The sequence below is a fragment of the Aspergillus flavus genome, chromosome 1, assembly GCF_009017415.1.
Source record: "Aspergillus flavus chromosome 1, complete sequence".
Taxonomy (NCBI): domain Eukaryota; kingdom Fungi; phylum Ascomycota; class Eurotiomycetes; order Eurotiales; family Aspergillaceae; genus Aspergillus; species Aspergillus flavus.
Window position 1 is genome coordinate 3,843,753 of NC_092406.1, and position 23,039 is coordinate 3,866,791.

The window sequence follows — 23,039 nt, forward strand, 5'->3', positions numbered from 1 at the left end:
GCCACGTCGACTATGCCTGAACCAGAGACTGGCCCGAGTACAACCTACTACGTTCTTATTACCGAAAATACTGTCATAATCTCACACAAAGCCAAGTTGTATTCGCTTAGTACGTATCGCGGTGGGGCTTGAAACAAAAGCCCTTGAAAGCTCTACATCCTACCAACCAAAGAGACTTTCCCGGAGCCACGCACTGGATAGGTGCCGTTCAAAACGTGCGTCCTCCCATTCACCACTCACTCACCCACGAGTTCTCTGGCACGGATAGTACCAGAGGTCCTGGTGGTGGTGGTGGTGGTGGTGGTGGTGGTGGTGTAATCGACAATCTTACTGACCCGTTCTTCACTTCCCAGGAAGCAACAATATCTCCATACGGCGTCGGCAGCGTGCCCGACGCCGAGTCGAGATCTAGCCCCGCTAACAGCGGCTCGAAATACCATTTGGGATATCCAGGGTCAGCAGCGCGAATGCCGAGCACGTACTCCGTCAAGAGGTAAGTTGGCGCGCTGCCCCACGGATGGGCTAGGCTAGTGAAGAGCCCGATACCGGGGCTTCCGTCTGGGTATTCATATTCCCAAGTTGAACCGGAGTAATAACGACTCGTGTTTAGCATGTTCGGCCAGAACGTCCGGAGCAATGTGCTCACTGGCCCGAGAGACGGCGTGCCGTACGTCTTGTTTGCGATGAGAAGTGCCTCGAGCAGGAAACCTTGGGAGTTGGGCGACATGCGCATCGTAGTACTATTGCCTAAATTTAAGGCGTCCTTGTACCCGACACCGACCTGCAGGGACTCGAGGGAAGAGACCATGGCTTGGATCTGCGTCTCGTTGGCAATGCCTGCGCTGATGGTGAAGGTCATGGCGAACAGGGAGTAGTCGTCAGGCTCGGATACAGAGATACCGTAGGCTCCCTTCTCGGGGTTCCACGGCAGCAAGTTGATGGCGTCCGAGAGACCCTTGTAGGTGGCTGCAAAGGATGCTGCACTAGCTGTATCTTGGAGGGCCTCGGGGGCCGGGATAAGTTGACGGAGGGAGAGAGCCATTAGGGCAGAAGGGGCAGTGGCATTGAGCTTGTTGGAGGCAGTGAAGTATTTATTGTCGTAGCTCTCGCCAAGCAGGCCCGAATGCGGGTCAATATAACTGCCCATTCGGGACACTAGTTTAAGGATCTGCCCCCAATACTGCCGCGGGACTCTAGGTCGTTCGTCATTCGGTAGTAATCGCCCAGCGTCAGAAGGAAGAAGAGTTGATAGTCCGTGATCCGGTATGGCGCGGGGAACAACAGCGGACCGTTTGCCGCCATCCGCGCACACGGTTCCCCAGTTGGAGTCTGCTGCGTATTCGGCGAGGGTGTCCTGGCTGAGAAAGTTGTTCTGGTAGAGGACGGTGCCGTTACTCGCCGTCACCACCACATCTTTGACGTAGGCGAGTTGATCCTGAAAGGGCCCGTAACCCCAAGTCCCGCTTCCATGCATAGGAATGGAAGCGCCTAGAGTTCCGTTGACATAGACCTCTAAAGCCGACGGCGTGGAGACCGTGTGATATTGTGCCATACATATTAGAGGATTGTCAAGGACAGAGGGTATTGCTTGACCCCGGAAACAGGAAGATTTGGCTGGGTGATGAGGTTCGATCCGTTTACCACCACAAGCGAGCTTGGCGGTTTAAGGGAGTGGTTCGTGTTCAAAAATTTCGTCTGGTCTGGATAGTTGCTCGTCAAGACCAGATACGGCCGGCACCTGATGTCCGTAGAGAGGATCCGCCAACCAACTCCTCCCCTAACGATCTTGGTCATGAACGACAGAGAATACTTTTACTGGTCAAAGCCATGGGGACACAGAGCCAGCTGTTGACCAGGGATCAAGGCACCATCTGTAGTAATATTCCACGACGCTGGCTGTGATCCAGGTCAAAGCAAGCGACTTGCACAACGCGGGCACCTAGGTCCCAGATATCGGAATAGTTACTATTCGATGAGCGGAACTTTCCAGGAAGAGACTTTACAGGATTCAACTCAACCGTTGAAAGAAAGCCAATCATCGAAAAGGCGATAGTGTAATTTGTCAACAGAGTCACCGACTGACAGCGTTGGCCACCTTGTAGAAGACTCGCTTGCACTCTGCCAGGACCGGTAATATTGAAAGTTTCCGTGCGAAAGGTGTTCATGAGGTCGTTGACGAAATCCCAGAGCCCGTCTGAGTACGGTGAATTGAGACCGTCAAATGGTTCCGAGTACTTTACTGCGGTTTGCCCTGAGCCGGACTCCACCTGAAAGTACGGTATACCGGCGACATCTTCTCCGTAGTCCAGAGTTAGCACCGTGGATAATGGAGACAAGGTGAAGGAGCCGTTCCGAGAGGCTTGGACGAGGCTGGTCTCTTGTGGCGCATTCCCCACGGCATATGCAGTTGGTGTTTACAAGAATTTCGATGTGGCACCAGTGACCGAAGTAAGAAAGCCTATAACCAACATGGCACTTGGAGTCCAGTGTAGTAGCATCATGTTTGAATCGAGTGGCCGGAGAATCCCCTCCGGACGCGGCCTCTACAATGCGTACCTAACAGCTTTACCTCCTCACGCTGGAGAGCGACTGTTCTAATATAACATTGTGCACTAAAGACCAGGGTCTATGATAGCGAGTCGTCGTAAACCTCGGCGTGCAATTCACCGAACCCGAGAGAGAGGTTCGGGGTGCTGTGCTTGTTGGGTTGGACTATACGAGGCTCTGGAAATGTTATTCCGTACTTACTAATTCTCACACCTATCAGAGACCGTGCATGGAGAGAGAACTCTATTTGCAGTTCGAAGTGTGGATCTCAAGTGGAATATAGTCCAAGGTATCATGGTGGATTGTGATGAATCATTCTAGAGGCTTGGGCTTTGTTACGTTTGTCAACGCCAATGGTAGATATTATTTAAGAAGATTGCATGTCAATATTTCATAGAAATTCGTCTATGACCAAGATATCATAGGTAGAATACCATGCATAAAACTTGGTATTCGATACAGATCCCAAGTACGAAAGTAAAAACCATAGTCAAAACCCACCAGGAGGAAACCCCTAATACAATTTCTGCTGTCGCCAAAACCCCTTCAGCCCACCCAAAAGGTCTTCCTGCAGACCCGAGACCATGGCTGCGGTCGGTCTAAACTCTGCCTCAGCCATTATGACTTCTGGGGTCTCTCCTGTAGAATATCTAGCTTCTGAGAATTGTCCGGTGAAGTACTGCAGTTGGCCTGCATAAGTTGGCTGGGAGAGGCACAGGGAGCGCTTTTGCTCGGCGAAGTCAGATGAACCATGCGAGAAAGTTCCTGTGTCTGATGCAACCCCGGGGAGCCAGTAGAACGCTAAACCCTCTGGCAAGCCATGGTAATCATCCGCCACCTGAGATATGTTTCCATTGCCGCCTACGCCGGAGGAAGCATCTCTCATTGGTGTGTCTAACGTTAGGTGTTTAGGAATTTGGTACAGGGGGTCCTGCTCTGAGTGCATAATCACTTCGTATGCCGCACTTAGAGTCTGTGCTATCAAGGCACAATCGTCTCTAGGCAGGGGCATCGCCCTGTTTGCAAACTGTGCCGGCGACTCGTCATAATGCCAAATCATTTCAGATGCCGTAGATGCTTTTACTTCTTTCAAGCCGCAGGAGTCGTGGGACTGTATCACAGACTTCGGCTTTTGGTTATGCAGCGAGGAGCTAATGAAGCTCGATGTCCCGGGGTAAAGCGTGAAGTCGCTTGTGGGTGGCTCGATGATGTCTGCCTGTTCGAAGGCTTGTGGTGACGCCGGTGCAGGCTGCCCATGCAACATGTGCATTGACACGCCATCCGTATCTCCACTATTCCTAAGAAGCGCAGGCAGCTCAGATGCCGGTCCATGATGATTAGTGACAGGGATGCTAATGACTCCATAATGCTCTGCGTTGTTTTGACTATTATGCTTTTTGGTCATCTTCGGGGTCTGTGCAGGTTCTCCCTCTCCGATAGACTGAGGTCGCTTGCGTTTTCGAGATCCCCAGTGAGACCTTTCGTTTGTCGACGCAACAGGACTATTGGTATCTGAATCCCAAAGCAGTTTCCGCTGGTCAAGGAGACATTTCAGCTCTTCCAGACTCCAGTATTTCCTTGTGGATTCGACAGTTACTATAGCTTCATTCTCATCTTGGACGTCCAAGTCGATATTGAGAAGCTGTCTTGCGCACCACTCTCCTGGATCATCCAATGCAGAATATTCTCGTGCACTCTCAGGCCATGTATATGCTGTGGCGGCTCGAGATATACCATCGCTTCCTTCGTGTCGGTGCTGTTTACTTGCTTTTGGGTAAGTCTGAGGCATAGTGCTCTTTTGGCCATGTTCATATACTGATATTTCATAAGGAAGCACGTCGCTCGCCTGACGGCATGCCCGTTGATTGACAGTATGGTATAATGGCGAACAAGCTCTTAGATTTTGATTTAGTGAATTCCAACATACGCTTCCATTCTCTTCCTTATCCCGATAAAAACATGCTGCCTCACGGTCTTTTCGTGCTTTATTTGATAAAAACTTCATTTCCGAAAAGCTGAGGTCAGCCCCTGATCAATCTGTGAGCCTCGGATCCAATCTCAGAGAGATAGAAAGCTTACCCTGAACCTTGACGGGTGACGATGTCCTACCCATCTGAAACAGACCTAGGTTCCTCTTAGATTGAAGCTATGGATTTGGTTAGCATGTCCTCGCCAAGTTGGCTCGTCTCTCTTAACTCACGGTCAATCGATCTCGAGCCACATTAGAGGCGTGGAAATTATCATTCACGGTATGCTTTCTACTCTTCTTTGCGGATCTTCTTCTCTTAGTCTTTGTCACCCTACCATCTTTCTCATGAGATGTCTTGCCCTTGTACTCGTAATGATCGTCTTTTGTCTTATAGCGTGGTCGACGCTCATATCCAGATCGTTCTTTCTTACTGGTAACTTTCTGGGAAGACATGAGACACGGCACAGGGCCCACGGACTCAAGATAGTGCTGTTTTCTGTATGTTTCTTGTGCTTTTTCCTGGACTCGTGGTACATATGCGACTTTTTTGGATGAGAGATCAAGGTGTTGTAAGTTACTATCGCCCTCTTTCACTGTGTCCTCAGCGCGCATTACTGATGTTGGTCTCCTTAGTTGGTCCTCGATGCCCGGTATTTTGCCGTAAAGATCTTGAACTTTGGGGAAATTATGACTTGGTAAAGACCACCTAGGGGTGTCGAATGGCCCAGGCTCGTCTTCGATCGTTCGTAACCACTCTAAAATACGGGGCCGTGATCTTGAATCCATCGATATAGCTGGTGTGAGATGTGCTTAATGTGTTGCTGGCAGATAGAATAGGTGTATCCAGAGACGGATAAGTCGAAACGGGAATTGAATAGTTGGTTGATAGAAAGACCAGGAGACATCTTAGGATGTTTGGCTGAGAGATATGGCCGCCATTGTGACATCATCCGACTGAGTATCTGAAGATCAAACATACTGAGGCAGCCACGATTATCAAATACAGAACCTTCCTCGTGACTTGCGGTTGCAATTGAATGAACATAATTAGCAGCAGTAGTATTACAGAGTTCATCTATTATTTCACCACTACTTGACAACAACGAATACATCAATACCCCCATGATCATATTGAAACCGACCCATCATAGCTGTTCCCTTATTACGCATCCTTAAACTCCTGTCTGTCTGTCTTTTCATTCATGAAAAAATCACAGCATGAATCTTGTCCCGCTCTGATGCACTCGTAGTGGTCCACGGATCAGAGACGATTATACCTGCAACGTACACACGCCTCAATTTTGCAGCGCTGGCATCGTAAGATGAAATCAGGAAGCAGGTCGTGGCATACATCGCACGAGTATTCCCCATCACGCCTTCTCCAGCGACCATGCTCACAGTTGTGCTGCTCACGAAGTTCCTGCGCTGCCCTCTGAACCTCTTGCTGTGCAGGCTGCGGGTTGCCTTCATTTCGAGCAGCAACTTGGTGTGCTCTGTCCACTAGTCTATCTTCGTCCCATACTTCGCATCCACATATCTTCCACTTCAAGGCACAGACGTAACAAAATTCGAACCCACAACGGCATCTAAAGCAGACGATAATGTATCATCAGACAGATTTCCACAACAAGGATAAGAAACCTCATTGCTTATGCACTTACGTGATGTGATTGCAGCCACTTTTTAGCTCCACCATGTTACGACATCTTGCGCAGCGCTGCCATCCTTCTGCTTCTGCCATTTTCAAAATCTCCACTTCCCCGTTGACACATACGCCGGCATGAGCTCGCTGCTTACATGTAGGGCATGTTTCTGTGTTGCAAGAAGGGCAGAGCCTGGTAGTAAGTGTCATCGAGGTAGGGGGGAGGTATCGCGAACACGAAAGATTCGTACAGTAAGTTCTGTTGAAATCATTGTGCTCCACTGTCTTCTCCTCGAATTTTCGAATCATCTCCTCGTCCAGAAATGCTTTCATTGTAGGTAAAGGGAATGGCACACGACAGCACTTCGGTGGAAAAAGTGACTCGTCAACGAAAGAGTCGTGCACCAAGCGGCCGGTACAGTTCCTGCAGTAGTAATGGGAACAAGTTGCCTTGAATATGTCGAAGGATAGCTTAGCTTCCATACAGGCTACACATTTGAGGTGTGTCTGACAGTCGAGATTGCGGGCAGCGGCAACTTTCGAGCTTTCAGCCCCTGGAGATTCAGTCTCGATTAAACCTGACCTTCGAACTTCAATTGTATCTGTAGATCTCGATTGCTCCGACACGGTATTGAAACCTCCCACCAGACCAGTTAGACCAGCCATCGCAGCAGTCTTCTGTCCCAGTAGCTGATCAGGGGTTGATGGGTTGAGACCGCCAAATTGTAGTGCTGTCATTCGATCCTGGAAGGCTCTGTTTTCCTCTTCAGTTGCAGCTGCGAGAGCAACACCATCATGAGAAACAGCTGTCGCTAGGCTCTTCGCCATCTTGTAGTCTTCAAATGTGCATGCACAATGACGGAGCTCTCGAGCCCATTCAGTGAGTGCCAGTTCATGGTCAGTCATTTGATCAGACCTCTCCTTGCCCTTCATGAGTCCAAGGGCGCATGTCGCATCATCTTGCATCAGACGTAGCACGAGTTCCTCAGTTGGCTCATGCATGACGGAATAGAATAGATTACATGCTATGAAAGCTCGCGATGTGAAGGAGGTGTTGGTGTAAAATGGGGGGGAAAGTGAGAATTCAAGTTGAGGTACTATTTTGAAATGTCTGAAAAGGGAAAAAGGTTGCAGTGAATTCAAGTTGATATCCTGGTACACATGACTGGTTTATTCACCTCTCAACTACAGACAGGCCATCATATCCAGTACAACCATAGATAATGTAGTAAGACAAGTTATGCAATCCGGCCATATCCCATTATATAGTGAGTCTGATACTGAAGAACAGTATGCACATAGAATAATCAGCATACAAGCTATGTATAATAAAGAGTTGTATAACAGAAAAATGATCAAGGTCAAGTCGATTGGAATTAGTATGTTACATGGGGTCCTGCACCCGTACGATAACTGTTCGAAATACCTCATACATCGGACGGTCAATGTCTATAATGATATACAATGTACATACTACGCTTATACTTACTTACACCTACTACTTGGTTCTCATATTAAGACTTGGGATTTGATTTGGAAGTGTCTTTATCTGGAAGTACCCAGGACAAGGAAAATAAAAATAAGAATAAAAAAAGATACAAAACTAAAAGAATTGAATTGACAATGAGGGGAACCGGAGGTGTTCCGCAACGCTTGGGTTAGCGTCTTAAAATCAGTCCAATCCCAAAGCAATGCAAACGGACCCCCCTCCGTGGTGCAGTATTTGAGTATTGTTACCGTTCAGGCTGACGGTGTATCTTGCAAGTGGGAGAGGAAAGAACGTACGAGTAGTGTATATACAATTTCATCTCCCCATTCCTTCCTTCCCCCCGCTTTATTATCGCTCAGTCAATTCTTCGGTAAAGAAAAGGAGAAAAAAAAAAAAAAAAAAGGGGGGACTTGATTTTCGTGGCACAACGTGCAGTTTAATCCGATCTTCTTTGGCCAGAGATTCCCTTCTGTAGCAAGTTACAGTGAAGGTGCATGATTCCAGACAGTTTTAGTCACTGCAGCGGTTCCACTTGGATAAATGTACGTGATAAGACGAATAATTCTGCAAATCGGCTCTTTAGGACCTTAGTAGCCTCCTTCACATTCACGTTCCCCACGGGCCCTCTTCTTCCATTGTCATCCTTCTCTTTCAGCCGAACCATCATTTTATCGCACAAATCTTGTCTCATCTTCTTCCTTCTTCTTCCTCTTTCCTCTATTGACTCCCATCTCAGCCTCTTGTTCTACTCTACCAGGACTTCAGAATGTCTAAACTGTTTATCGGGTCTGTTTAACCCCCCTCCTTCCTCCCATCCCCACACCGGCCCCCGTATCAGCTGTCATCTATTTCCTACTTGAATATTTCACTGACACTACCAACAGCGGCCTGGCATGGCACACCACCGACGAGAGTCTCCGTTCTGGTTTCGAGAAGTACGGTGCTGTCGAAGAAGCTGTTAGTAATCCAATTACCGTACAGCGATATCATCTCTCTTCGTGGTTATATTAATAATCTCTAGATCGTCGTTAAGGATCGTGACACTGGTCGCAGTCGCGGATTCGGATTCGTCCGCTTCAGCTCTGAGGCTGACGCCGAAGCTGCGGCGCATGAAATGAACAACCAGGAGTGAGCATTCATTTATCTACTGTCATCCCCTCTATCCCACAATGCTGTCGCAACTTCTCCGCGTTGGATCGAAGGTTTACATATCTAGGTTTGACGGCCGTACTATCCGCGTCGACAAAGCCAGTGAACGAGCTCCTCGCAACGATGGCGGCTTCCAAGGCCGTGGCGGGTACAACCAGCGCGGAGGAAACGGTGGAGGATACGGAGGATATGGTGGCGGATCTCGTGGAGGATATGGTGACGGCGGTAAGCTGTTCATTCTGCCTGGCCTTTACATCCAAGGGCATCGCAGTTCTCTTTATTGGTGATCCCATGGGGCTAACTGTGTATAGACTGGCGCAGAAGCGATGGTAACTAGGCTAAGGCCCTTGCCTCTAACTAAAGCGTGGATTGAAGTACGGTGCAGTTGGACTGATCCTTTTCGTGCATTGTTTAAACGGACTTCATCGCTCAGATAAGCTTCTATCTCGATAAATACTTCATGAGACACGGCCGCAGAAGAGGAATTAAAACGCAGTATGACGGCGGAAGCACGGTTTTGATGAATCACGGATGCTTTATCTCTGTTTTTTAAGGTCATACCTCCATTACTCGTTAATTATTGAATTTCCATGACACAGAGAACAATTGCAATCTATAACCAGATACTACGCGGCGATACTCTGCGCCAGTAATAGTAGAGGGGAATACTCTATAAGCTTGAAACCATGTAGTCTATGTAAGTCTTGCACTTGACCGCCGATCACGGATGGTAGAGAAACGTCAATGTAACTCACGCTCTTTCCTCGTTTTGGAAAGCCCGATGTGCCTCCTCCTCCGACCGACTTAGCGACTTCTGTAAATCCCTCTCAGCCGCTTCTTCATCTCTCGCTGCCTCGTCTTCCTTCTCAATGGCCTTCACCCGTCGAACCAAATCCGTGACATGGCCATCAGCACTTCCAAGCCCGAGGCCCTCAAGTGCCTTCTCTAACAGATAAAGATACTCGGTATTCTTCCCACTCTGACCCCGTCCACGACTGATCACCTCCGCAACATCCTGCGGCTCACGACGGGCTGGGTCACGCAGGAACTGCGGATTAGTGGGCTGCCCGATATATACCATGCAAGTAATCGGTGTAGAATCCGACCCCGGGGTCTTGGATTCCGAGAACGGGTAGAATGGGGTGTAATGCACAGAGTATCCGTCAATCTCACGTTCGTCGAGGTAATCATGGACTTCTTCGGCGTGAGAGGCGGGAATATGGTATGCTGCGCCCCAAACTCGAGCTGCTGATGACGATGACTCAAGGTGTGCGAGCTGCAGAGTAATGATGTGAGATATCAGGCCTAGTTACCAACACGAAGTGGCTGGTATAGGAGGAATGGCCACATACCGGATCATTCAATGTCTCCCAAAAACCTCGTTCTATGACCGTTACTACTCGTCCGGGATTTTCCGGCGTTCCTCGATGGTCAGTACTTAATAAGTCAGTGTTTTAGCTCGGAAATTGGCAACCCAATGCCCATTCTAAGAACCTATAACACACCTAGCCTATACGGCGCAAGCTTGAAGTTAGCCATGCTTGGTAAGGGTGAGGAAAGTGCCGCAGCTCCAAGCTTCCCAGCAAAGACTTCCATAGTTCAAGGGGCGACGAACCTGCCAAAAGCGACGCACATAGCCGTTGACATAACCCGGGACTCTTTGATCTATACGAGGTCGCATATCAGCTGAAGTCTGGGAGACCGGCAATGGTGATGTGCCATTGATCCTTGACCAGGACCTCTGAATACTTAGTCCAAAGCCAGAGTAACGTACCATAATGTGGTGGTGGCTTCCAGATCAAGCTCCTGGATTGCATCAGAATTGAAATTTAAGTATTCGCTTGGAACCCCGAAGATCTTATTCTCTCCAAGGACTAACGTTGACTCACCCATATCCAAATACCCATAGATCACCGTCTGGGAAGTAACTGCGCCATGTTCGGCCATCTGGAGAAGCATGGCCGTTTTCATTACTAGAATCCATGCCAGGCCCGTCTAATAGAGTCGGATATTAACCGTCTGCTCTATGATTACAAGGTCTGTTTGTCTCTAAAATGTATATAGATTTTGAGATGGAAGCGAAAGCGCGTAAAGTCGAAACAGCTCCAGAAACAAGGCTTTGTTAGCAGTGGAAATCTGGAAAGATAGATGGCCTCAAGCTTCATTCAACGCTACCATGAAAAAGTGTAGGGAAAAGGCTATCCTGAGAGGTAAATGTACATTACTGAGCATTGCAAAGAATGTGCTGTACAATCCACCCCAGGTGTTTGTACTGTTTGCTCGCCGTTAATGTGGGAAAATGGCGGAAGTTGATGCAACATTGAACCAATCAATCCCGGTAGCTTTCAAGTTGACGCCCCGCTGCACCCGACATTATCCCCCGTCTCTTCTTGCTGCCTCAGGTTCTATGAAAACCCCCTGCTTATTGATCAATATCTTAGTAGGAAGAAAAGCATACTGCAAGGTAATCTAAATGGTGTGAATCCTTTCTATAAGGACCAGGAATCTTCAATAACTGCCTATTGATTGACATTGCTTCCATTTCACTATTCAACAAATTCTCTACTCCAAAGTCCATCCACAGCTATTGCATTTTGTTTGTGGAAAATATAGTTACTATGGCTAGCTTACTTCGCCTACTCCGGATGCAGTACACTCTCCCAGTCGACCCAACAGTCTCCTTTGCCGGCAAGACCGTCGTCTTAACTGGAGCCACATCTGGTCTGGGGTTCGAAGCCGCTATCAAGCTTCTGAATTTAGGCGTGGAGTCGCTTATTATCGGCAGTCGCAGCCTAGAACGAGGAGATGCAACCAAAACTGAGCTGGAAAAATGCACCACCAGACAAGGAGTGATCCAAGTCTGGGAGCTGGACATGAACAGTTTCCAAAGCGTCAAAACCTTTGCGGATCGCATTCAAAAGGAAATCAAGCAGCTGGATATCGCACTCCTCAACGCCGGTCTCTGCAATAAAGTGTATACCGCATCACCGGAGGGATGGGAAGAAACATTGCAGGTTAACGCGTTGTCCACTTCTCTATTGGCGCTTCTGCTCCTTCCGAAGCTGAGAGACAGCTCATCTGACTCAAACCCGGCGCATCTTGCTGTCGTTTCCAGCCAACAGTTTGTTCAAGTCAAGGCCACGAGCCTCCGGACAGAAGGGTCGCTATTGGAGCATTTGAATGATCCACGACACTTTAGCGGGACAAAGCAATACGGCATCTCCAAGCTGCTGTTGGAGTATGTTCTGAAGACCATGGCTGATCGGGTACGGAATGAGAATGGAACTCTCCCTGTTATTGTTAATACGATAAGCCCGGGACTTTGTGTGTCATCGCTTGGACGGCAGTATGACCGATTCTATGAGCGATGGGTTGTTTGGCTGTTCTATAAGCTTTTTGCTCGCACGGCAGAGCAAGGAAGTCGGTCGATAGTTAGTGCCACATACCAGGGAGCAGAATCGCACGGGAAATGCTGGAGGAGCGACGGGTATTTGGAGTATGTTTCTGCTTATTTTCCTTTCATTTCCCTTCTATATCTTTGGACTTATGTCAGGGTTTTCATTACATGCTAACAAGGGCAGCGAATCCACCGCGCTGACAACGGGAACGGAAGGAAAGGCATTTCAGGTCAAGGCGTGGAAGGAGATCATTGGGATTCTTCAGGAGCAGTGTCCAGAAATCAGAGAGTTGGTTGGGGAATGAAGGATAATGTAATACTAAATTAGGCGAAGAAACAACTTAACCGAACCATAAATACTGTGGAAAAAGATAAATATAGATACAGGCTCACATTAGCTCCACCGGGAATTGAGGAGAACCCGAGAGCCATACTCAATCAGGATAAACAAATGAATCAGAGGGTGGGATAGGGCTGAGGCAATTCTTTCTCTCAGCAAAGCCTCATTTTATTCCATTTGGATGCCCAAATTTTTTCCCGTTAGTTCAGTGATCTTCTCTCTGCCACCGCGTATTCGTATACTGATCGCCCCCCTTTGATTCAACATATTAAGATTCTTGGCAATCAGCTTTTCGAACCAGTGCCCCACGCGCTCCGCTTTTGACCACGAAGAAGCATATGCTAACGCAAACACTAACTCCCTCCTGAAACTCCTGACCAAAATCCTTCTCTTATCTCTGCCTATTTCTTCTTCCTTCTTTGTTAAGTGGCGTGTCCGATCGCTATAAAGAGCGCGTTTCCCGCGTCAGGCACCCCCAAAACCACATTTCCCTCAATACCGAACATCGGTTACGTCAGCTGGATAGACGTCAATAGTCAACACCATGGCGTACAACCAATCTTACAATCCAGATGCGTTGCCAGCGTAAGTTGAGATCGCAGATGATGATTTTCACGATGCGCCGTATGTCGCTAATATTTCATAAAATGGACCAGACATGCAGAGCCCGAACAGGTACCGACCGAGTGCTTTAGTTTCCCTGATCAACCCCTCCATAACTGACGAAATAACGCCAGGTAGCCCAGATGATCGGTGCTATGCAAACCGGCCCTCAGCATCATCACAATCAGAGTAAACCGTCTCGACCATCCCCCAACCCCTCTTCTAGTGGAGTTCCACCTCGAGTTCCCGTAACGAGTGCGCACATGAACAAGCCATTACCCGCACCGGCTGCGAACCAACATCGGACTCATCCACTACACCCATCACCACCTCCACAGAACTACGGATTTGGGCCACCCCCTTCCCAGCCTGTGCGCAATCGGCCCCAGCCTTCGTCCCGGCCCCCACGGTCTCCAAACCCGCCGTTGGCTGTCCCTGATGACGATCCGCAACAACTCTTCCCGCTGTTTCGCGCCGCCAACACATCCCACACCGGTTCACTGACCGAGATGGAGCTGGGCTCCGCTCTCGTGAATGGCGATTTTACCTCGTTTCACCCTAAGACGGTGAAGATGATGATCCGCATGTTTGACCGGAATAGCAGTGGGACGATCTCGTTCGACGAGTTTGTATCGCTATGGCGCTACCTTGCCGCGTGGCGGGAGCTTTTTGACCGATTCGATGTCGATCGTAGCGGGCGCATCAGCCTTCAGGAATTCGAGAACGCACTCCTCGCATTCGGATACCGACTAAGCCAGCCGTTTGTGACGGTGCTTTTCACCACATTTGAGAGCAAGGGACGGCAGAGGAATGGACCTGCCCACCCCGCGAAGATGGGAATGAGCTTCGACCTGTTCGTGCAGGCGTGTATCAGCTTGAGACGTATGACGGACGTCTTCAAGCGGTATGATGATGACCGCGATGGTTACATTACTGTGAGCTTTGAGGAGTTCTTGACTGGTAAGGGAATTGTGGTGTTTCTTTTCTTACTTCTACCTTGATCAGTCACTGACGCAATGACGTACAGAAATCCTGCAACTACAGGACTAGACGGTGGATAAGGAGTTCTTGTGCATCTCTGCGTTAATCTTTTCTGGTTGTTCTACTATTATACCCTGTTTATGGAGCATCATAATTCAAGCACCGGCGATCCAGCAAAAAGGAACATGCGAAGTGTATTCGGTGTACTTGCATGCTACCTACTCGTAGGTAGTGGTGATTTTTGTGTTAAAAGGCTGCATTGACCTGTACTATAAACTGCAGTGCCTCATGATAAGAATACGGACCGGGTTGCAAATGATTTGGTAATGAATATGGTACCTTACCACCCTAAACCTTCTTGGGTTGGATGTCATGACATGTCATTTCCTTAAAAAATTCTCCGACTTGCACGAAACGCCATGCAAAGAATTTACTATTTGGGCAAGATAATCATAAGAAAATCAAAATTATAATCTCCGATCCCCCCAAAGAAAGGGCAATCATTTATATACTCCATACATCTTGATCGTTTCTTTTTGCATTCCTCGGAGAGTCGGTCATTGATATCCTTAAGTCCGACAGACTCGGGACTTTCCGAAAGACCGACAATTTAGTCCAAGTTATAGATACTTCTCATTTATAGGAACGGAGTCTCGACCGCATCCTCTCTCACTTTGGTTGGCTCATTCACGCCGAAAAAATCTTAGCGACCACAAGTGGGAATCGATTAGCGACTGCGCCGAAGGTTTTTCTTTTCTTCTCGGTGTTCTGTGGCGTTTCTTTTCTCGTTCTTTATGTCGATCTTTTACTAACCCTGAGTCACTCGGTCTTTAACGTCGGATCTGCCCGCCGCAACAGATTGGAGCATTCTTGGTCCCTTTCTCCTCAACTTGGCGGCCAAATCCTCGCCTGTCAAGTCAGGTCTGATCCAATTTCATTCTCGACGGGCCGTGCATTCTTGCATCGTGAAGAATGACGGCGCTTTCTAATCCTAGTGATGACCGGGATCAACATGATACCCACACACTTAGCAACGGTCAGGTTGTGACGGGCGACAAGATAGCTTCGGCGGAACTGGACCCCAGCTTGGCGGACACCGACACTTCGAATAACCATCGTCAATCTTCAGAAGAAAAGCATGCGAATGAATCGAACGGTGATGGAACGATGGAAAAAGTCGCCACTGGCGCTTCGCTGGGCCGAGTGCCTTCTCAGGCGCAGAAGTTGGGGAAGAAGAAGATCGTTGTTGTCATGACGGCGCTTTGTGTAAGAACTTACTTTTGCTATTCTGCCCCTTAAGTACATCTTTGATGAAATAACGGCTAACCATGCGGGGGTCTACAGTTGGTCCTGTTCTTAGCAGCTCTAGATATGGTAAGTGACAGAATCGCTCGCATATGTCGTCATAGTTCGGATATTTACTGACTGATATAGACAATCATTTCCACGGCCCTGCCAACAATGGCCTCTCACTTCAATGCCTCGGAGAGTGGATATTCATGGATGGCTTCATCGTATATGCTTGCTAATGCTGCCGCGGTGCCCCTCTGGGGTAAAATTAGTGACATCTGGGGCAGAAAGCGCATTCTGTTGCTGGCCAATGTTGCTTTCCTCGTAGGTAGTTTGATCTGCGCGCTGGCTATTAATCTGCCGATGATTCTGGTGGGTAGAGCTATCCAGGGTGTTGGAGGAGGTGGTATCATCGTGTTAGTGAATATCTGTGTCTCTGATTTGTTCAGTGTCCGGTAAGTCATGCCCTCTATGCTTTCTCCCTTTCGATGGACAATTGTTAAAGGATTTATACTTTAGAGAACGGCCGATGTATTATGGTCTTTTCGGGTCTACATGGGCAATCGCAGGTGCTCTAGGCCCTATCGTTGGAGGCGCCTTCACTACCAACGTTACTTGGCGTTGGTGTTTCTATATAAATTGTAAGGAAATCAGCGAGCAGTAGACGGAACTATGCTAATGTGCTTTACCAGTGCCCATTGGAGGCGTTTCATTTGTGATCCTCGTTCTGTTCCTTAAGATTGAGGCTGAAAAAACACCGCTTCTAGCAGGTCTAAAATCCATTGATTGGATAGGTATCGTCTTAATCATGGGAGGAACGCTCATGTTCTTGTTTGGCCTGGAGTATGGTGGCATCACTTACCCTTGGGACTCGGCCACCGTCATCTGTCTCATCGTCTTTGGAGTAGTGACGTGGGCTATTGCCATGGTGGTTGAATGGAAAGTCGCAAAATATCCCGTTATACCGATCCGTCTCTTCACTAATTGGCACAATGTTCTGGTCCTTCTCGTCTGCTTCTGCCACAGTTTCGTGTTTATCTCTGGCGCCTACTATCTCCCGCTCTATTTCCAGACCGTGCTCCTCGCCAATCCTATCATGAGCGGTGTCTACGTGCTTCCGAACGTTCTCAGCCTTTCCTTCACTTCCGCATGCACTGGTTTCATCATTAAGAAGACCGGCCGCTACCGCGAGCTTATTGTGGGTGGATTATTCTTCATGACCCTTGGCTACGGACTCCTCATCGACCTGAAATACTACGCCTCGTGGCCTCGTATCATCATCTATCAACTAATCGCCGGTTTTGGCTCCGGTCCTGTTTTCCAAGCACCCCTCGTTGCCCTCCAGGCTAACATCCACCGTGGCGACGTCGCTGCCGGAACCTCCACGTTCGGCTTCCTTCGTCAAACCTCCGCCGCCATGTCCATCGTCCTTGGTACCGTCGTGTATCAAAATGTCCTCCAGCAGCAAATGCCTAAGATCTCAGCCGCGATCGGGCCCGAGAAAGCCACCGCGCTCGCTTCCTCCTTTTCCGGCTCTCAGGGCGACGTCATCAGAGCACTCCCGGAAGATCAAAAGAACGTCGTCCTGAAAGCATACACCTTCACCCTGAGCCGGATGTGGATCTTCTACACCGCCATCATCGGCTTCGGACTGCTAGTCAGTCTACTTATCCGACCCGTCGTGCTCAGCAAGGCACACACCTTCACCAAGACTGGTCTTGCAGAACAAGAGCGCGCAAGACAAGAGATTCTCGCCGCGCAAAGAGGCGAAACTCAGACCGAACCCAAGGAGACCGTATAACCCCCTCCTCTTCTCTTCTACACCAATGGGTTCAAACCCCCCCACCCTCTTCTCTTCCCATAAACATACATGGTACAGTCTACACGCATAATAGACCCCTCTTGCTCCTTTTTTCCAAGACTGTCGCCCCCTACCCTCATAATGATTGAGTCTCTGATACTCCTGGCGGGTATTATGAGCATTGTCAGACCGTGAGAAAAGTTTGCTGGTTTTTGCTTTCTGCTTTAGCTTAACGTATCGCTATACCCACTTCAACAGGGATCTTTGGTGTTGCTTGATAGCTGGAGTTGTTAAAATAATGTATATTAGATTGGAAACTGATGAACTGGAGTAAATACATAATTGCATGCAGACTTAGCGCAGAGATTACCATTTCAGTGTTTAATGAAGCTTGAAGAAAAGAGTTTGCTCTGTACATTTTTCACATAATAAAACCAATCCAATATGGAGAACTTATCCTCTCGCCTTACCTATATACCACAAGCTTCATAAGACTAAGTGATAGGTCTAAAATGACATCGCTGTCCAACAGCCGGAGCTTTCCGATAACCTTATCATACGTAGTACTTGCACTTTGTTTGATTGCTTAGTAGGTATACTATACTTAGTAAGCTGCACGTCTTTGTTACATCCTACAGGGGGTTTGCTGTAGATAGGTATAAGGTATGCTTCCACTCGGTCTGCTGGTGCCAAAGTTGATGTATCACTGCTGACGTCAATGCGATGTTTGGGACTGGAAACTTAATCTGAACTTTATCGGCAATGACGTGAGTATATGCCGGTTTAGGCAGTCGATCGTAGATTCAGTCTTGTTCAATTGGTACCGTACTTTAGCGGATGATCCACATGGAATCGATGAGCAATCACTTAACTTTTCTCGGTCGGTCTATGGAGACGACATATATGGCGGTGAATCCACCACAATACTCAACTTGGCCGGCACATCCTCTTCAAGTTTTTTATTCCTATTCAAACATCCTTATATACATTACCGAATTTTAGAAGATAAACAAACAGATTCTGGAACGCCATCCCCAAGTGACATTGAAAGAAAGCCAAAGATTGTTCTGTCCGGGTCAAGAGATGGGAACGACGAGTGAGACTGAGAATCTCATGCGGAAAGAGCTTTTCGAAAACAAGCGCTTAAGGCGAGGTTGCCAATAGGATCCAACGGCAAAAGGAAGGGGTATAACAGTGGAAAGGAAGCGGAAGCTACGGCGAAAGTAGAGAGGGCTGGAAACGGGAAATGATATCCAATGAACAAAAGAGACATATCCAACTCGCTCACCCGATTAGGTATTCATACCTTCCTTAACGCCACACGATGCCATAGTTGAGACAGTGAAAGAAAGAACAAGACCGCAATTATCAATCTAGACAATAAGGGAGGCTATGTCTTTGCCTTTTTCGGTGCTCCTTCCGCACTTGGTCCACTATCGGGGCTCTTGCGCTTTTTCTCTTGATCGTCTTCACGCGCAAAACTGGGACCTGTTTGAACGGCGGGAGTGGGAAAGGTCAGAGGACTAGGAAGGATGTTACTGTCCGGACCAGAGCGGCCAAAACCCCATTCAGGGAAGAAACTAGATGGAGAAGGAAGAAGCGCATCTGGCACGAAGCGACTAGGAAGTGCAGATATCGGCGTCTCTATGTTGTTGCTGTTGTTGTTGGTACTACTATATGCATTGTTATTCTGAGCAGCTGTGCTAGGGGGAGGCGGCCGGGCAAATGGATTCGGTGGTCCCTGAGCGCCTGCACTGAGGATTGCACCGGCAGAAGGCGAAGGCGGAGGTAACACGACACTGGAATGGTTGCCGTCAAGATTGGCTTTGGCTGGTGTAAGTGTTTTGTTCCCTGCAGAATCGCGTGAGGATGAATCTGCTGTTGCGCTGCCCCGATCCGAATTCTCGCTGGGTATTTGCACCTTTAGCTGTGGACGTTTCGTATTTAACTGACCGCTGTTCGTCCGAACGGGAGGCTTGATCTCAGGTACCGGCTGGGGACGAGGCGCTTCAGTCGCGGCTCGTGGTGGAGGGGGAGGCGCCACTGGCTGGTTGAGTCCCTTTTTGTCCTTTGCTTCGTTATGTGAAAATTCAAGCTTCACTTGTGAGTTCTCATTGCGCGGCGACGTAGGTGGACCGACTCCAAAGTGACGAGCCAAGACCGAACCACGATCATCAATCGGCGTAAAGATACTACGTGATTTCGACGATATCGACCTTTGCTGCGGCGGTGACTGACTGTCTTCAGCTTTCATCGGCCCAGGCATCTGGTCCGCTGGAGGAGCTTCGGGAAGTGATACCGTCCGCTGTTGTTGTTGCTGGGGCTGTTGTTGCGCCTGCTGCTGCTGCTGCTGCTGCTGCTGTTGCTCCGACGGGAACGTGGGAGGCATGGAACTCCTTCCCTGTTCCGGCATAAATGCTTGGGCAACCTGGGACATTTGCGGATGTGAAGGTTGCGATAAACCCATAGGAGGTGTTTGCTGCGCAAGGATATGCGGATGCTGGGGATGCTGTTGAATATGCGGTGGAATTGCCTGGGGCGGCATTGTATGTGGCGGCATGGATTGCGGCGGCATAGGTTGATGCTGATGATGCGGCGCTGCATGATGTACGCCGTGTGGAGGGCCAAAGTGCGCAAACTGACCGGGTCGGGGTTGTTGACCTAGAGCGTGGTGGGCATTCGGGTTATACATGGAAGGGTTGGACATATAGGCAAATCCATTCTGAGGCGGCGGTGGTGTGGCATGATGTTGCTGGGTACCGATATTGGAACTAACTCTGCGAACGTGATTTCTGGAAGATGGTCTTGAAAGTCCTTGAGGTTGAGGGGTACCGTGACGCGGATCAAACGGCAGTCCATTGCCGATGGGAGGGGATGCGGAAGGTGCATGATTAACATGTTGGAAGCCGGGATGACTGGGGAGATGAGTTGGTATCATCGGAGGGTTATTTTGCGGTGGTGTTGGATGCATTTCTTCAGGGGCAGGTGTGGTCTCATCTTCATCGTCGTCGTCATCGCGCCGGCCGTTAAAGTCCTCAGGGCCTTTATGCTCGTGCGGCGGGCCGAACTAAGGGCAAAGCATGTCATGTTAACAAAATGACTCGACATCGTACAGGTGAGAAAGGAGACAAACATATTGATAACGACCCAAGGTCTCGCGCATATCACATGATGAAAATTCATATAGCTTCTTGTTGTGACCGAATATGATGACAGCAACATCTACTGAGCATAGCACCGCAAGCTCATGCGCCTTCTTAAAGAGACCACCCTTCCGTTTCAGAAAAGTACTAAAGAGCAGGGTATCATGTTAGCTCTTCAAGTTGCACCCAGCGATAGAGTGTAGGATGAGACCTACACTGAACGATTGCGATCATCCTTGATCGCCTTGATCTCGATCTTTCGCCGACCCATGAGGGATACAGTGTGAGCGTATCACACGAGGGTAAAGAACGTAGGTGAAACACCGAAGGCAGGATCAATAGCGAGTAGACGTGAAGGTATGCGTCTTTGTATGAATTAGTGGCGCGAGTTGAAACCTAGGGAAGCGCCAAAAAAGAAAAAAAAAAAGGAAATAAGGAATTCCAGAGCACGGTGGAATAAACGACTGTGTTTGCTTAGGCTCCTTTCTTGAATTTCCCCCCCTTTAATTTTCTTTTTTTTTAAAAAAAGAGACAGGAAGATTTAAAAAATAATAATAACAAAAACGAAAGGCAGTAAATAAAACGTTTCAATTTCTCCCAAATGAAGTGGGGACAAAGAAGGAGATGAGAAAGAATGCGAGGGTACAGATAGACAAGAGGGGTGAGATTGGCACAGCGCTATTTGGAGGGATGAACCAACGAAGCGCGTAAAGGGCGACGGCGTCTTACCGGTCGGGGAAGAAGAACAAGGGCCCCCCTTATGCAGGCAAGGACTAGAGGTGACAGAGAAACCTCAGGTCACCAAGGTGAAAACGAGAGACAGAACGACAGATAAGATGAGCCAAAGTCAATTCTGGGATGGAATACGAAGGATGGATGGATGAGAAAGGCTGGATGGTTGGAGCGGCGACACGCGGGTGATGCAGAAGATTCTAAAGATAGACATCGACTGTGGGAAACTTCTTAATCACTGGACCTGTCGGCGGCTACGGGCAGCCGCCGTTGGCGAGCTTCCTAACCGCCGCCCGGGCTATTTATAGATCCATTGCTGACTGCTTCATGAACCCCTACCACTAGGTACATATACCGATCACTCCGCCTCTTCCTGGTTTAGATCTTTGATCGATAATCTCCTGGCCCCGATGAAACCCTGGTTTGTCTTTTGCCCTGCCACTATTTTCATCAATACTACATACAACCCAATGAGGTTCCTGTTCTACAGAGTTCCGGCTCCCGGTTTCACTGATCATGTCAATCTCACGTTGACAACTCCAGGGTGGCGTGCCAGTAGCGATTTCGTGAAAGTTGATTCTATCCACTCTCATCATGCTATACCTTATGATCGTCCCGCGCTACTAATGATGCCATATTGAGCTCGCATTAGCCCCTCAAAAGAAATCCTAAGACTAAGTATTTAGACTAGCCGGTGGTGCCAGCTATGGGCTCGACCGCCTGCACAAGGATGGCTAGTTCAGTAGGCATCAAGGTTAGCTGCCTGAGGCAGGCATTGTCTAGTTACCTAATGAATTTTGTCCCCAACCGCGACACGGGGCCCAGACTTTCAAATTTGCAGTTCTGATATGGTCGATTCCCTGTCGGGCTAAGCGGTAAAGGGTCCGCTGGTTTATCGGGATGGTGGATAACGGATTGGGAACCGGCAGAATTGGTGAACCCCTTATCCCCTTTGATTGGACCATCTTCCATGACCAGTCACGATGATCAACTCATGAATTTGATCTGTCGCCTCGCATGTTCTTATGTCAAGGCAGAAAACCAGGCATCGACATGAGTCTCATAATTGGGTGATATCATTTGATTTTTCCTACCCCGTACGGAGTTGTGTTTTTTTTTTTTTTTTCTTTTTGAGATACGTCGGATGTATGTCGGCGACGTTGATAAGCAGGGAACAGTTGTCATACAACCGAGTCGAGTCATGCGCCCCTACTAAACATACATATATGCAGTGTACATCCATGGATATGGTTGATTGATTGGTTTACATCTCTACTCCATACCTAATATACATCATGAATTCTACCTAACTGGACCTACATAGACGCAAATCCTCTGTTGGGTACGAAAAAGGTTACTACCTACTGTATCTCCATGGTATTATACGGTATTCTGCCTAACCTCTTTTTTTCTCGACACTACTACCTTAAATTTTAGCATGTCATCATTTTGACCACCGGGTTTCAAGAAGGAGGGGAGAATTTAATTAAAACCATACCACTTCTATCATATCCCCAAAACCACTGTCAAGCTTCCTGGTTTTCTTTTCTGGGAAGGTTTTCAAGGTAAAAAAAAAAAAGTCTTGGGTAGCGGATCATGAACAATGAATGAACCGGCGTTCGTCTTGTCCTCTTGAATTCCAAGCCAATTAACTGGCGTCTATGGAGGGCGACTGAACCATGGATAGAGCCAGAGTTCGGGGGTGTATTATTATTTCACCCCTGAAACGAGACAGTAGATCCTCATCGTCAATCGTCCTTCCAATCAACTAACTTCTCTACCTCGTCGCTTTTTCCCTTTTCTCTCCTGTCCCTCTTCCTCCGTCTTTTCCTCTCATTATATCTTCTTTTTCTTCTCTGTTATCAATTTTGTTTTACTCCGTTTGGTCGCATCATTGATTTCGCTCGTCGGTTTTACCAGCTCCACATTCCAAGCTTAAAAAAACGTGGAGATTGC

General features: G+C 48.4%; 8 protein-coding genes across 8 annotated transcripts; 4 read left to right on the top strand and 4 right to left on the bottom strand.

The window, feature by feature from the left end:
* Positions 1 to 229: 229 nt before the first annotated feature.
* Positions 230 to 1,552, bottom strand: F9C07_1431 (Six-hairpin glycosidase-like protein; the record flags this gene model as incomplete). The annotated part of the gene is made up of 1 exon (XM_041284012.1): positions 230 to 1,552. One exon carries the CDS (start codon positions 1,550 to 1,552, stop codon positions 230 to 232), a length of 1,323 nt encoding a protein of 440 aa, XP_041140567.1.
* A 1,325-nt stretch (positions 1,553 to 2,877) lies between these two features.
* F9C07_2279674 (uncharacterized protein) lies at positions 2,878 to 8,099 on the bottom strand. Its single transcript, XM_071510384.1, has 4 exons — positions 6,178 to 8,099; positions 5,868 to 6,102; positions 4,627 to 4,693; positions 2,878 to 4,575 (listed from the first exon to the last, which is right to left on the bottom strand). The coding sequence occupies exons 1-4, from the start codon at positions 7,158 to 7,160 to the stop codon at positions 3,062 to 3,064; spliced, it is 2,799 nt and encodes a 932-aa protein (XP_071365870.1). The 5' UTR covers positions 7,161 to 8,099; the 3' UTR covers positions 2,878 to 3,061.
* Positions 8,100 to 8,327: 228 nt separating this feature from the next.
* On the top strand, positions 8,328 to 9,397 carry F9C07_1433 (putative glycine-rich RNA-binding protein). The gene is made up of 5 exons (XM_041288199.2): positions 8,328 to 8,433; positions 8,532 to 8,604; positions 8,669 to 8,775; positions 8,864 to 9,021; positions 9,108 to 9,397. The coding sequence occupies exons 1-5, from the start codon at positions 8,414 to 8,416 to the stop codon at positions 9,131 to 9,133; spliced, it is 384 nt and encodes a 127-aa protein (XP_041140565.1). The 5' UTR covers positions 8,328 to 8,413; the 3' UTR covers positions 9,134 to 9,397.
* Positions 9,398 to 9,434: 37 nt separating this feature from the next.
* On the bottom strand, positions 9,435 to 11,076 carry F9C07_2279676 (ChaC-like protein-domain-containing protein). Its single transcript, XM_071510385.1, has 5 exons — positions 10,686 to 11,076; positions 10,571 to 10,602; positions 10,408 to 10,461; positions 10,149 to 10,234; positions 9,435 to 10,072 (listed from the first exon to the last, which is right to left on the bottom strand). The coding sequence occupies exons 1-5, from the start codon at positions 10,778 to 10,780 to the stop codon at positions 9,548 to 9,550; spliced, it is 792 nt and encodes a 263-aa protein (XP_071365871.1). The 5' UTR covers positions 10,781 to 11,076; the 3' UTR covers positions 9,435 to 9,547.
* A 338-nt stretch (positions 11,077 to 11,414) lies between these two features.
* On the top strand, positions 11,415 to 12,498 carry F9C07_1435 (putative short-chain dehydrogenase/reductase family protein; the record flags this gene model as incomplete). Its single annotated transcript, XM_041288198.2, has 2 exons — positions 11,415 to 12,292; positions 12,378 to 12,498. The coding sequence occupies 2 exons, from the start codon at positions 11,415 to 11,417 to the stop codon at positions 12,496 to 12,498; spliced, it is 999 nt and encodes a 332-aa protein (XP_041140563.2).
* A 475-nt stretch (positions 12,499 to 12,973) lies between these two features.
* Positions 12,974 to 14,430, top strand: F9C07_1436 (putative calcium binding modulator protein). The gene is made up of 4 exons (XM_071508095.1): positions 12,974 to 13,118; positions 13,190 to 13,208; positions 13,271 to 14,096; positions 14,164 to 14,430. Exons 1-4 carry the CDS (start codon positions 13,078 to 13,080, stop codon positions 14,184 to 14,186), a joined length of 909 nt encoding a protein of 302 aa, XP_071365872.1. The 5' UTR covers positions 12,974 to 13,077; the 3' UTR covers positions 14,187 to 14,430.
* Positions 14,431 to 14,822: 392 nt separating this feature from the next.
* Positions 14,823 to 17,619, top strand: F9C07_1437 (putative transporter). Its single transcript, XM_041288196.2, has 5 exons — positions 14,823 to 15,383; positions 15,462 to 15,491; positions 15,552 to 15,862; positions 15,927 to 16,048; positions 16,100 to 17,619. Exons 1-5 carry the CDS (start codon positions 15,090 to 15,092, stop codon positions 17,206 to 17,208), a joined length of 1,866 nt encoding a protein of 621 aa, XP_041140562.1. The 5' UTR covers positions 14,823 to 15,089; the 3' UTR covers positions 17,209 to 17,619.
* On the bottom strand, positions 17,599 to 21,320 carry rlmA (MADS box transcription factor). Its single transcript, XM_041288208.2, has 4 exons — positions 21,081 to 21,320; positions 20,567 to 20,716; positions 20,342 to 20,498; positions 17,599 to 20,275 (listed from the first exon to the last, which is right to left on the bottom strand). The coding sequence occupies exons 2-4, from the start codon at positions 20,620 to 20,622 to the stop codon at positions 18,599 to 18,601; spliced, it is 1,890 nt and encodes a 629-aa protein (XP_041140561.1). The 5' UTR covers positions 20,623 to 20,716; positions 21,081 to 21,320; the 3' UTR covers positions 17,599 to 18,598.
* Between the last annotated feature and the right edge of the window lie 1,719 nt (positions 21,321 to 23,039).

Bases quoted from the DNA above. Each gene is read 5' to 3' on its own strand.
- rlmA (XM_041288208.2), bottom strand. From the start codon at position 20,622: ATGGGTCGGCGAAAGATCGAGATCAAGGCGATCAAGGATGATCGCAAT. The intron at 20,499-20,566 runs GTAGGTCTCATC...CCTGCTCTTTAG, and splicing joins GATGATCGCAATCGTTCAGT to TACTTTTCTGAAACGGAAGG. The intron at 20,276-20,341 runs GTTTGTCTCCTT...CTTTGCCCTTAG, and splicing joins CCTTGGGTCGTTATCAATAT to TTCGGCCCGCCGCACGAGCA.
- F9C07_1437 (XM_041288196.2), top strand. From the start codon at position 15,090: ATGACGGCGCTTTCTAATCCTAGTGATGACCGGGATCAACATGATACC. The intron at 15,384-15,461 runs GTAAGAACTTAC...GGGGGTCTACAG, and splicing joins TTGTCATGACGGCGCTTTGT to TTGGTCCTGTTCTTAGCAGC. The intron at 15,863-15,926 runs GTAAGTCATGCC...TTTATACTTTAG, and splicing joins TCTGATTTGTTCAGTGTCCG to AGAACGGCCGATGTATTATG.
- F9C07_1433 (XM_041288199.2), top strand. From the start codon at position 8,414: ATGTCTAAACTGTTTATCGG. The intron at 8,434-8,531 runs GTCTGTTTAACC...CACTACCAACAG, and splicing joins ATGTCTAAACTGTTTATCGG to CGGCCTGGCATGGCACACCA. The intron at 8,776-8,863 runs GTGAGCATTCAT...TTACATATCTAG, and splicing joins CATGAAATGAACAACCAGGA to GTTTGACGGCCGTACTATCC.
- F9C07_2279676 (XM_071510385.1), bottom strand. From the start codon at position 10,780: ATGGATTCTAGTAATGAAAACGGCCATGCTTCTCCAGATGGCCGAACA. The intron at 10,462-10,570 runs GTACGTTACTCT...GACCTCGTATAG, and splicing joins GAAGCCACCACCACATTATG to ATCAAAGAGTCCCGGGTTAT. The intron at 10,073-10,148 runs GTATGTGGCCAT...ATTACTCTGCAG, and splicing joins GGGAGACATTGAATGATCCG to CTCGCACACCTTGAGTCATC.
- F9C07_1436 (XM_071508095.1), top strand. From the start codon at position 13,078: ATGGCGTACAACCAATCTTACAATCCAGATGCGTTGCCAGC. The intron at 14,097-14,163 runs GTAAGGGAATTG...AATGACGTACAG, and splicing joins CTTTGAGGAGTTCTTGACTG to AAATCCTGCAACTACAGGAC.
- F9C07_2279674 (XM_071510384.1), bottom strand. From the start codon at position 7,160: ATGCATGAGCCAACTGAGGAACTCGTGCTACGTCTGATGCAAGATGAT. The intron at 6,103-6,177 runs GTAAGTGCATAA...CGTCTGCTTTAG, and splicing joins AGTGGCTGCAATCACATCAC to ATGCCGTTGTGGGTTCGAAT. The intron at 4,694-5,867 runs GTATGCCACGAC...CCAAATCCATAG, and splicing joins ATGGGGAATACTCGTGCGAT to CTTCAATCTAAGAGGAACCT.